This window comes from Gymnodraco acuticeps, unplaced genomic scaffold (assembly GCF_902827175.1).
Source record: "Gymnodraco acuticeps unplaced genomic scaffold, fGymAcu1.1, whole genome shotgun sequence".
In the NCBI taxonomy this organism is placed as follows: domain Eukaryota; kingdom Metazoa; phylum Chordata; class Actinopteri; order Perciformes; family Bathydraconidae; genus Gymnodraco; species Gymnodraco acuticeps.
Window position 1 is genome coordinate 253,859 of NW_022992193.1, and position 12,824 is coordinate 266,682.

At 41.4% G+C, this 12,824-nt stretch overlaps 1 protein-coding gene across 5 annotated transcripts in view; it reads left to right on the forward strand.

The window, feature by feature from the left end:
* The window catches only part of LOC117539278 (nck-associated protein 5-like), a 150,572-nt gene that overhangs the window by 100,599 nt on the left and 37,149 nt on the right, over positions 1-12,824 (forward strand). For all 5 annotated transcript variants that reach the window (XM_034205316.1, XM_034205317.1, XM_034205319.1 and 2 more), the window contains 3 exons: positions 2,626-2,716; positions 9,782-9,940; positions 12,602-12,670. In XM_034205316.1, coding sequence (XP_034061207.1) covers positions 2,626-2,716; positions 9,782-9,940; positions 12,602-12,670 — 319 coding nt within the window. The remainder of the gene's footprint in view (positions 1-2,625; positions 2,717-9,781; positions 9,941-12,601; positions 12,671-12,824) is intronic.

Below are 12,824 nucleotides of genomic sequence, written 5' to 3' on the forward strand. Positions count from 1 at the left end.
TGCATGTCACGTCCTCTTTGCTCTGTACGTTGTGCTGATTAAGGCCAGCGTTTAAAGCAGGAGCAATCTGCCAGCCTCTTCCTGTGTTCAGCTAGCGGTCTGATTACAGCCGGCTTTATGGCTCAGCCCGGACAGATGGTGAGGCTATCATCGTCCCGCCCTCGTTCTCTCCCACAGTCAGGGCAAAACTGCCAGGCAATCAAGAGACAAGCATATATAAAACATATGCATGCCACTATTGAAATGATTTGATTCAGTGCAACACTATTACTCCTAATGTGTTTCATGGGTTAAAGCAGGGGTGTCAACTTTTATCGCGGGCCACATTAAGATAAGATAAGAATTACTTTATTGATCCCAATTTGGGAATTGTTTGTGTTGCAGCAGCATGGCATTGTACAATACAAATTAAAAGAAATACACATTCCAAAATGTAAACATCTCAATAGAAATAAAATAGCATTCCAAAAAGTAGAAAATATACATGTTGAATTATAAATTTAAAGTAACAAAATATAAAGCAGGATATTATATATACATAAGTATGTGAGGAAAGGAATATTACATATTAGATGTAAAATGTACAGTGTGATTTAAACATGTCGCTGATGACGATGACCTAATATTTTATTTAGGAAAATGTATGCTAGAGGGGGTAGGACCAGAAAAGTTATTCTTAAGCTTCTTATTGCCCCTGTTGAACATGACAGAGACCATTTGAGAATTGTTATTATAATTTTTTTTTTTTTTTTTTTGTTGTACTTTGTCATTATTATTATTATGAGTGAGAAAAAAAGAAAGAATAAATATATATATTATTATTATTATTGTTGTATGTTTTGTTTCTGACATGTTCAATAAATTGACTGAAACATTTTTTAATCATTTTGGTTGCACTCAAAGGGCCGGTTGGAGCTTGAAGACTATATACATATACTACAATCATGTATTTTATTACATAACTGCTTTGCACTGGGTTATAATGGGTTTTAATAATACATAATAAATACATCTGAAAGCAGAAGTCTAGGGGAAATAATTGCATGCAAATATTCAACAATTATACAATTTCTATATTAAATAAGTTTGTTAGCTAAAATTATATATTGTGCACGCATGTAGACACAAACATACTGTATGTGGGCGCACACTTACATTTCTCTATGTTATTGTAACAAAAGTTTCATGAGTTTATGAGATTGATCATATCATATATCATCAATCAAACATCAATTTAAGTGAATAATGAAGTTATTCTTTTTAACTGTTGAAAGAACAGCTGACTTATTAATGTATGTCATGTAAAAGTTCTGCTATGCAAATGTTATTACCATTACACAAAGCAAGGCTAGCTGTTAGCATCTGTTGTCAGTCTTTATGCTAAGCTAAGGACACAGAATGCCTGCCACAGCTAAGGCTAACGTACTGACAAAATGTGGAACTATTCCTTCAAGGTTAGAATAGGCTTTTTCATCAAGGTGATAATAATGGTGTTGCTGATTTCTCTTAGTTTAATGTAAAACAAAAACGTGATTTGCTTGCTAATGCGGGACATGTGCAAAGATTAAAATCCTTTCCATTTGTCACGAATCAAACCAGTACAAAAATAATGTCATAAAATGTGGATGATTCCCACCTGACTATATCAAAGCCTTTCTTGTGTCTCCTTTTTTTAACAATGGCTGTCACTTCCCAACCTCGTTGAAGCTCGTGAATGTATCTGATCATTTACGTTAGCATGAACCCTTCTGGCTCCAAAATCATCTTAGTCATCTGCTGCTGTGGGACTCTGCTTTTTATTTGTACAGAATCAGAATACTAAGTTCCCTCCACAGTTTTAGCATGTGGCTCTTATTCATTCAGATGTAAATAGGCAGAAGCATTTTTCCCGTTGCACTTTTGCCACCTGTTTTGCATGCAGCTTGCAGCGTTAGCAGCACAAAATAGAAGCTCGGATTGTTTAGAGCAGTCCTCGACTTGAAGGTCAAGGTCACTCGCTCGGTGCTTGCTGCTGTGATTGCACTTAATTCCAGCCATCAGCAGACACACACACGGCTGGGCACACACACACTCTTATACAATCACAGACAATATGTCAGTAAGTACTATGTTTGCACATTTCGTTCTCAATCTAGTCATTTGGACAAAGGGTTTCCTAGCATAGTTGGCACTGAATCAGTCCCATTCGGTTTGTGTGTGTTTGTATGCTTATGGAAAGTGTAAACAGAAATAAATATCCCAATTCAAGGTTGCAATGACTCATTTTAAGCTGTCATAACAGCTTGAAGATAGATACCATTTTGGATGTTTGTATTGGTGCTTTTGCTTTGAAGTAGCTGTGGGCTCTGGCATCGGGTCATTTTAGGAATTATAAATCTAAATAACCCTCGTGCAGGTTCATACTGGCTCTTCTGCAGGGGAAATTAACAACAAAGCACGTGTGGACCATAGTATCAATGATCAGTGGCTACCTAAAACTGCTTTTGGCCAAAACATGCTACTAGAAAGCATTTCCCGGTTATTCGTGATAATCCACAGCTTCTGGAGACTTGTGTGGAACCAAGAAGTCTTCCAAATGAATGAGATATTGCGATGTTTTAACCATGATATGTGTCCTGTGTGCAGGATGGAAGAGACGGTGCGGACGCTGCTGCAGAACCAGGGCGTTGTGGAGCAGACTGCTGTGGACACTGTGGACATCATGAAGGCCTACAAGGTAAACATTAAAAATCTCCTATCATGCTTAATGCACTTTTTTATGTCTTTTATACATAAATATGTGTCCCCGGTGTGTCAGGGAACCCACAAAGTGTCAGAAAACAAAACCCTCTCTCTTTCCCTCCGTACCCAAATCTCTAAAAACGGGGGTACAACGGAGCTGATCCAGATTTCCGTCCGATATGAAGTAATATCTGAAATGTGGGCTGGCTTTACGCCCACGGCCCTATCAGAAACGTAGCTATCAGAAACAATGCCTGACGTGATTTGGAAGTAATATGGTCTTTGTTTACATTAGCAAGCATCGCTAACACTCAGAGCTAACCTTTACTGGAGAGCACATGTGTTTAAAAAGCAGGATATAGAAAGGAACTCACCTTGTGGTAAACCCGCAAGAGAAAAAGCATTTGAGCTCCATACTGTTTCAGAAATAATTCTTGATGTGGTTTTGAACATATGGCGTTTCATCACGGCAGCATTTAGCTCAGTATCTGGGTAGAATTTTCCTGATCAGATACCCCCCTCCCTTTAGCTTTAGACCCAGAATCAGCACTTCTCTAATAGGGCGTAAATAGTTGGTATATCTGTTGGTATTTTGAGCAAAACACTTCACAGACATGTTTTTCATATATTTTTATATATCTGAGACCCATAATATATGCCTCAAAATAGCAAAATAGGAGACCTTTAAAAATTGAAAGTGTAAAGGAGCCTATATGCAGGGCTGCACATAACTGGTGCGCAGGTGCGCATGCGCACCTCCGCCAAAAAAAGAGCACCGGGTCATTTGAAAAAAGGCGCATTTGCGTACCAACATTGAGAGAGAGGGAGAGAGAGAAAAGAGAGGAGAGAGGAGAGAGAGAAGGGAGAAGAGAAAAGAGAGGAGAGAGGAGAGAGAGAAGGGAGAAGAGAAAAGAGAGGAGAGAAAAGAGAGGAGAGAGAGAAGGGAGAAGAGAAAAGAGAGGAGAGAAAAGAGAGAAGAGAGGAGAGAGAGAAAGATATTTGCGAGTTGCATATGAACTCAGGGCCGGCCCGTAGCACTGGCGTTATAGATGTTCGCCTAGGGCGCCAGATCTGTGGAGGGAAAAAAACATTTTTGACTGTTGGTGCTCATCCTAATTTTCGGCCTTGATGTAACAACATTCATAATTAAGTAAATGTAACACCCTTTTCACCCCGGTTACACGTTTCATTTGCCCTGTACGATGGGCGCTGTAAGTGATGAAAGTGGGGGATGTTGGCTTATCTGGCGCCCGCAGCTCACAGCCAAAGTGCGAGTGAGCGTGGGAGCGAGGGAGGGTGCACCGGTTCCGGCGCTGTTGTTATTAGAATCTGGTGCTAGCTGCTCTAACGGATATAAGAAGAAGATGTTTCTACAATGATGTGGAGGGAGAGTCCTCTCCAGTCAGACTGAGGCTGATAACTACAGCTCAGTGAGGTAAAGGACTCTGAGTGTTTAGATAGTTCACTTTAGTCTAGTTATCTCAGTGGGTCTCAAACGTTTTGATCACAATTTATGTAAACACATATTTCCAAGGCACTCCTTTATAATTATTGGGATAAACAGGTTTGAAATCATTCAAATGTATACTATAGGACAGTAAACCAGACATATCGTTTAAAACTGGAGAGATGAAAAAAAATGCATAAATAAATACATGTTAAGGTAAAATAAGATATGAATGAACAACAAAAATAAAATAAGTTACATGAATTTGTTATTGGCTATGGTAGGTTATTGGTTATGTTCACATACTTATTTGATTACATCCACTTGTCTAAGATGACAACAGAGACTTTCGACCCAAACCCAGCTGTTGACTTGTGGATGCAAGCAGCTAATCACAGACTCAACCAGAGAGAAAGAAGTAGGCCTACATCATCAGCTACCATGTCTGACAGAGAGGAAGACAGTGAGGAGAACAGTCAGGAGGGTAGTGATGACAGCTTGTAGGATTACTGGTCGTGCTAATGTTGTCTTGTGTTCACCTCTGCATGTGTGTTCTGTGTGCACCTCTGTGTGTGTGTTCAGCGCCGTGTGTCTGGCAAATAAAGTCAAGACCCCCTCAAAGGTTACGGTTTATTTCATTTTAAGGATGAGCACCAAGCAACATCTCCAGGTGCTCCTTTGAGAACCAGGGCAAATAAGTTATGTGCACCCCTGCCTATATGTTTACTAATGACACATATTCTCGTATTTGTCTCTTTGTTTGTATCTCACTCATCGTTTTCCGCAGCTCAGACAGTGGTGAGTAAAGCCAGACTGAGCTCAGGTGCTTTACTCGATTACATAAGATAAATAGCTGCTGGGAGAAAGATTACACATATCTCTGAAGCAGGGTCAGGACGTTGCAGCTCTAAAACGCTGTTGCCTCAGTCTGTTTATCATCACAGGTGTTAGTCACTGCTTTGTCTGAGAGCCTTAACTACAGCAAACTATTCCCTACTGTGTGAAGCTTTCATTTGTAGACCTGAAATTACTTCTTTTAGTATTACCCACCACCACACACAACATTTTTAAGTTTTCATAAAGCAGCAGCAAAACGTCTCCAGGGAACAGAAGGAAAAGTACATTTATGGGAAAGTAAGTTTGCAATAAAAAGAGTGTCTTTATAAAACATCAGTGTGAATAAAAGACGGCAGGAACTCAGGAATGACGAGTGCAAATAAGTGCGGGCAGAATATAAAAACGAGCACTATAAGTTTAAATGTCAGGATGGTGAACCGTGTTATTAACAGCCATGATAAAAGGCTGATGTGCTGTAAATTGCCCTGAGGGTTATGACTAGACAGCTCGCTCTGAAATGTATGTGACATGAATACAATGTGTCAATATGCAAATATTAGTCTCTGTGCTCACAAAGTAATCCTTTTCTGGGTTCCCCACAACAACAAAAGATTATGTGGATTGAAAAACAGAACAACAGGGGTGATAGGAAGTAGAATAGGGTGTGTTTTGTGGAAGCATACTGTAAATATTCTCCACTCTGAGCACCTGGGTTCAACCCAAACTGAATCTTTTAAAATACTTGTCAGCAATCATTTTTATATAAAACCAATCACAACAGCTAACCAATCAGAGCAGACTGGGCTCTGGTTTCAGACAGAGGGTGAAAAGAGGTGCTGCTGCACAGGCAGTATGAGAAAAATGAAGAGCTTTTTGAACATTAAAGCATGAAGACATGAAGAGACACTACATACTGATATACACCTGGACATCAGCAGAAGAGGACTCTTTACATTACATTACATTACATTGCATTTAGCTGACGCTTTTATCCAAAGCGACTTACAATAAGTGCGTTCGTCCAACAAAATACAACTTGAAGAAAACAGAATCATATAAGTACATCAGGCTTCATAGAGCAAAAACATTTCAAGTGCTACTCAACTGGTTTTAGGTAAGCCAGTCCTTTATTAGTATAAAAGTGCTTCGTTAATAGTTCTAACGCTCGAAGTGGAGTCGAAAGAGATGAGTTTTCAGTTTGCGCCGGAAGATGTGCAAGCTATCTGCCGTCCTGATGTCAATGGGGAGCTCATTCCACCATCTTGGAGCCAGGACAGCAAACCCACGTGTTTTCGCCGATGGGAACTTGGGTCCCCCTCGCAGCGAGGGCGCAGCGAGTCGTTTGGCTGATGCAGAGCGTAGTGCACACGCTGGGGTGTACGGTTTAACCATGTCCTGGATGTAGGAAGGGCCAGATCCATTCGCAGCATGGTACGCTAGTACCAGTGTCTTGAAGTGGATTCTAGCAGTTACCGGAAGCCAGTGAAGGGAGCGGAGGAGCGGAGTAGTGTGGGAAAATTTAGGAAGGTTGAAGACCAGACGAGCCGCTGCATTCTGGATGAGCTGCAGAGGTCGGATGGCACATGCAGGTAGACCAGCCAGGAGGGAGTTGCAGTAGTCTAGGCGTGAGATGACGAGAGCCTGGACCAGAACCTGCGTCGCTTTCTGTGTCAGCTGGGGACGTATCTTCCTGATGTTGTAAAGCGTGTATCTGCAGCAACGGGTTGTAGCAGCGATGTTTGCAGTAAAGGACAGGTTGTTATCTAGGGTCACACCCAGATTCCTTGCAGTCTGAGTCGGGGAAACAACTGAGGTGCCGATGTTGATTGTCAGGTCAAGAGTGGGACAATCTTTTCCCGGAAGGAAAAGCAGCTCAGTCTTGTCAAGGTTGAGCTTGAGGTGATGAGCAGACATCCACTGAGAGATGTCAGCTAGACAAGCAGAGATGCGTGCGACGACCTGGGTCTCTGAGCGGGGAAAGGACAGAATTAATTGGGTGTCGTCAGCGTAGCAGTGGTAAGAAAAACCATGCGGGCTAATGACTGATCCGAGCGAGTTTGTGTACAGGGAGAAGAGGAGGGGACCAAGAACAGAGCCCTGAGGGACCCCCGTAGTTAATTGACAAGGGTCGGACTCAGACCCTCTCCAAGTTACCCTGTAGGTACGGTCTTTGAGGTATGAGGTGAGGAGGGAAAGTGCAGAGCCTGAAACTCCAAGTTTTTGGAGAGTGCGAAGGAGGATCTGATGGTTCACCGTGTCGAATGCAACAGACGGGTCCAACAGGATGATGACAGAATTGCGTGAGATCCCAGGATGTGTTTTTATTACATGTGCCAAGTGCTAGGACTGTTTTAGGTACTAAAGCTTTTATGTGTGCTGCTCCTCTAGCTTGGAACACTATGCCATTTTTTTATAAACTGAGCATTTTGGTTCCCCTGCATCATTTTAAAGCTCGGATAGATGAAATGTTATTTGATACCTGTTATTGTGAATAGGTTGTAATTTGTACCCCTGTAATTATGTTGTATTGATGTCCTTTTGGTTTTCTGTTGTTTTTTATGTGTATCCAATGTGCTGCAGGTCTCCCTTGAAAAAGAGATCATTGATCTCAATGGGATTTTACCTTGTTAAATAAAGGCTACAAGGAGAGGACTCTTTAAAGTAGAGACACTACATACTGATATACACCTGAACTTCAGCCAAAGAGGACTATTTAAAGTAGAGACACTACATACTGATATACACCTGAACATTAGCAGAATAGGGCCCCTTTAACTTGTAACTTTTTTTCTTGGTTAATCAATTAATAATAAGTCTTAAAATGCCAAATATGTTACATTTGAATTTATATAACACAGACAAAAGAACGACTTGAACAAGAGACTTGTTTTTGTTTTGCTACATACAGTAAATAACAGGGATAATTAGTTATATATTATTATCTAATAACAGGGTGTCATTGTTAGCATGCTGATGTTACCATTTAGCACGCAGCAGTACTTTTCCACAGCATGCCTTAGACCTGTATATCTTTCTAAGATTAGAACATATACAGGAATACAGTTTTGATTTATTACCGATGTCAACCCTTAATGGAACAAACACACAAATGATGCTCAAGAAGATCTTTTTTCTCAGCTGAAGAGCATTGTTATTTTCCCACACTGATGTACAGTATGTGTGTGTTTACTCAGAGATAGTGCGCCTCTGTGTTCATCAGTCAAAGAGATATCTGAGTAACACCACCCGTTCCTCTGCAGCGATGTGCTCCTGCTGCAGCTGTATTATTCTGTGTGTTCAGCAGACAGACTCAATAACTTGAAAGGGCAGCATGAGGGACACAGTTCCTCCCCTCTCCCACTCCACCCCCACCACCCCCCCCCCTGTGGAGATTATTACGGAGCCCTTTAACGCCATCTGATGAGCAGCCTCTCAAAGTAAACTGCAGACTGCCCTGGCTAGCAAACAAAAAGCCAACTTATAAGCTTGACTTTAAAGAATTGCCTCAAACTGGATTGTCTGATGGAATCAAGCAAGATTGAACACCTAATATATGTTTAGAGGAGATTGGATCAAGCTGAAAACAAAGCACTCTCAAGGACATTATTTCCAATTCCTGTTAGGAGATCTTGTTCTGGCTGCATTTGGATATATAAAAGACGAGCTGCATTAGTGCTGCTGACCTCAGCTTTTATCCATCACATACACCTATATATCTTTAGGTTGGACATCTACCTGTCAAAGCTCGCCTCGGAATGAGAAATTCAGTGTGTGTGCAGGATGTTATCGATAACTCATTTGAAGCAAAGATCCTTTCTTTCAGACTTTTCTCAAATCGTTGCCTCTTCTTGTTCAATACAGGCCTCTAACATGTCTTTTAATTAGGTGCTACTTTTGTATCGGGTCCCAAGCAGGCAATGGTCACTAAAATGAAAATGTATATATTTCAGAATATTTCAAATCTTAATATTCTACTTCTGCTGTTTTTCTTGTGAGATAGTAGAAACGTTCCACCTCTTCAGGCCCTTAACAGCTATTCAAATGAAACAATCTGAGAGTTTTCAAGTGGAAAATCCAGTTTTTAAATGAACTGCTATGAACTCCTAAACATGTTCAACCTGTGAACGGTGGTCACGGCCACTAGCTTATTATAGAGAATGCATTAAATACTGACCTTCATAGGACGTTATGGCCTAAGGGGATGTTTTTTAATTGCTTCTTTTCGCCTATCATAAACCAAAGCAATTGTACAGATAATGATGACTGAATTAATGTTTGGATATGTTGAATACATGTTGAAGTACTTTTAGGATGGACATTCTGAGAGTTTCCTTTTGCATGTCAGTGCTAGCAGCTAATTAGCGTCCAATTATTACCAATAGTTTGTTATCGCAGATGCCAAGAAAAAATTAACCCCAAAAGGAAACGGATAGCTGGCATAGAGACGGCAACACAGAGCGAAAGATCCCCACAATGCAACGGAGATGACAGCCTTCAAGGTCACTGCCACTCTTTGGAAAACAAGTGAAACATGATTAGGGATTAGGGGATGTTTTGGCGCTGTGTTGTTGGAGCTGCCTCCCTGTTGTCTGCCCATCTGATCCTCTCCCCCTTTTCTCCTTCCCTCCGATTTCCTGCCTTTCACGGCTCCTTACCCATCCTGTCCCTGAAACATTTGTCATACCTCACTTCTGAACGCTTCTCATCCCATCTGCTCAGGTTTTTTACTTGCCAAATTCTAACCTTCCTCCTTTTTTCTTCTTCTCTGTGCCTCAGGATAAACTCTCAGAGGAAGTGCGGAAACAGTACGAGGGCCTGGGAGAAAATGGCTCCCCGCCGTCGAATCCTACGGAGCTGCAACCAAACGATCCTGACGTCGGCCAATCAGAGGAGGACGAAGCCAAACCCCTTCTGGAACGCCTCACGGCCCTGGAGGTAAACACTTTTACCACGTTTTTCTATTTCTTACCACCTGAGCTGCGTTCCCTTTTTGTTTTCTTTATCTCCCCCTACCCCTCTTTGTTCTCCTTCTTCATTCCTCTTCGTCTGTCTGCCAGTTGTCAGAGTCCTTTGTTCAAATTGTGTCTGAAAGCATGACAGCTCATCAAATTCTCCAGTGTTTGGAGAGCGAAGTCATCCTTTGAGAGTTGCCGGTAGGGGCGGGGGGGATGCCACGGGCTGTCCTCCAGCTTTGGTTTGTTTTCCTCTGCGCTCGTGGGGATTTGAGCCGCACTCCACTCGCAGACACAGTGATCCACGCTGATTTGTTTTTCATTTTTACAGCAGCCACCGGACACATCCTCTCACATCATCTTTAGCAATTAGAAGACTCAGACCTAATTAAATGTAGCCACCAGTCACACTTTTGCATTTCAAAGTGGCTCCCCGTGGCCTCTTGGTGACATTAACCTCTGTGCTATTTTTGGAAAGCAAATGATGCCAGTAATCAAGAAGCTCAGCGATAAGACTCACAGCAAAAAGAGTATCTTCTCGGAGAAAAGAACAAGTCGTTGGAATGTATTCTGTGTGTTTTTTCCCATTACACGAAGGCCTCCCTGGTAGAAAATAGACCCTTATTACTGCAAAGTGGCAGGTAATTGCCTGTTGCTCCTCAGCTGTAAGCTATCTTCCCAGACTGGCAGGAAGTTATATGTCCACCTGATGAAGCACATTACCTGAGCATTACATTTCTAAATGGCTCTATCAAAAGTTATCTGCCATTTTATTCCATTCTGCCGGCGCCGGTGATGGATGCACCGCAACAACAAGGCAATAAATCACTGCCCCGCATTGTGCATAAACTCCACTGACACTAAGAAAGCACTGCCCGGCACAACTGATGCTCTTCATTAACTTGGCAGGCACGCATTATGGTCTGTCACTGGGGCTTAACTGAAAACACCCAGACTTTGGGAGAAATGCCCGTCAGTTATCTCACTTGTTCAGCGAGAGAACATAGCTGCTAAAATGTGGCCACACAGGGTTGTTTATTAACAAGCTACATGCCCAAAGTCTAAATTCAATACCAGGAGAGGAGTTTTTAATGGACTTCTGGTGTTGGAGAGAGGGAATTCCTCCATTCCTCTTCAATTTGCTGGCCTTCCAAAAGCTTGAAATCTGCCAAAGCAGCATAATCCATCACCGTGAACATTCTCTGCAGTTATCTGTTTCCTTTCCCTCGTTTCAATCTCCTGCCAGCAGAAGGAATACATTGAAGAAATTCCCAAGATCACCCATCAAACCTAAATATCACCTGCATGTCTTTATATAGCGTGTTTGTTAGCCAAGAGAGCGCTTTGTCGAGGTTTTAACATTGAAAATAAAATGTAATATTTCACACAAAATGTCATAATACTTCAAGACATTACATCGTAAAAAAATGTACGTAGAAAACTATCAATATATTTGAGAAAAGTCTTAATGATATACACAAATATTTATATATACTGTATATTGCTGTGGATAACATTTCATTATTTATTTAGAAAAAAACGAACAATGCTTAAAGACAAATATGGGTAATTCAAATGTAATACTTAGTAGTATTTACTATTATTAAGTAAATACATATTTTTGTTGGTTTGCTAAATTAAATTCCCATTAGTTGCTTCAAAGGTTACAACATTAAGACTTTCAATTCTATATGAAAAAAACTATTGAGATGACGACATTACGATATACAGTGCAGTAAACCAAAATTTGTGTCACTGTAAAATAGATTAAAAAACATTTGTGTCAGGGTTCAGGTAACATTTATAATAAAGCCCCTACAGATATCTCCATTCACAAACACTTTCTTTCACAACTACCAAGGTCATTGATTACATTTGCACCCATAATCAGGCTTCAAGGCTTCAATTAGTGGTTGTTTCTTCCTATATGGTATAATTAGAATATTTTGGGTTGTAATTATATCGGTAGTTCCAACTAAAGGGCAGAGGGTCGAGAGAAGCTAGGCTGGCTGACAGATTCTAATAAGCTGCCTGCCACTGACAAATTGGAAACTCCCAGAGATCAATAGGGCGCCGCCTCATCGCTTGGCAAGTGGAGGAGATATTCTTATTAGGTCCGAACTCCAAATGGCTAGCTTTCCCGCCCCAAAGTTCAGCATCATCACTTCCATCCTGCTGACCTTTCTCTCTACTACTCTGTGATTTTCTTTTGTTATTGGCCATCTCAAGTTCAGCGTTGACGTATGACCTTTGTGGAGCAACTCTCCCGTTAGCTCTGCCTGATTGTTATTTCTGTCTGTTGTTTGGTTGCATCGCATGTACGCAAAGTCTCTGCGAGGTTTGACCCTGACTGTGTGTGTGTGTGTGTGTGTGTGTGTGTGTGTGTGTGTGTGTGTGTGTGTGTGTGTGTGTGTGTGTGTGTGTGTGTGTGTGTGTGTGTGTGTGTGTGTGTGTGTGTGTGTGTGTGTGTGTGTGTGTGTGTGTGTGTGTGTGTGTGTGTGTGTGTGTGGTGTGTGTGTGTGTGTGTGTGTGTGTGTGTGTGTGTGTGTGTGTGTGTGTGTGTGTGTGTGTGTGTGTGTGTGTGTGTGTGTGTGTGTGTGTGTGTGTGTGTGTGTGTGTGTGTGTGTGTGTGTGTTCTTTGCAGGAGAAGAACTCTTCCTTGGCCTCGGAGAACGAGAACCAGAGAGAGCAGTATGAACGCTGCTTAGATGAGGTGAGTGACCAACATTTGGCTTTCCTTTGGCATTTTCCCAAACCTTGAAGAATTACTTCTGACTTTGTGTGAACAAAACAAGCTTAGTTGAGCTTCAAATTAAAGGTCCCCTATTATACTGTTTTTCATTACTTTATCATAGGTCTCAGATATA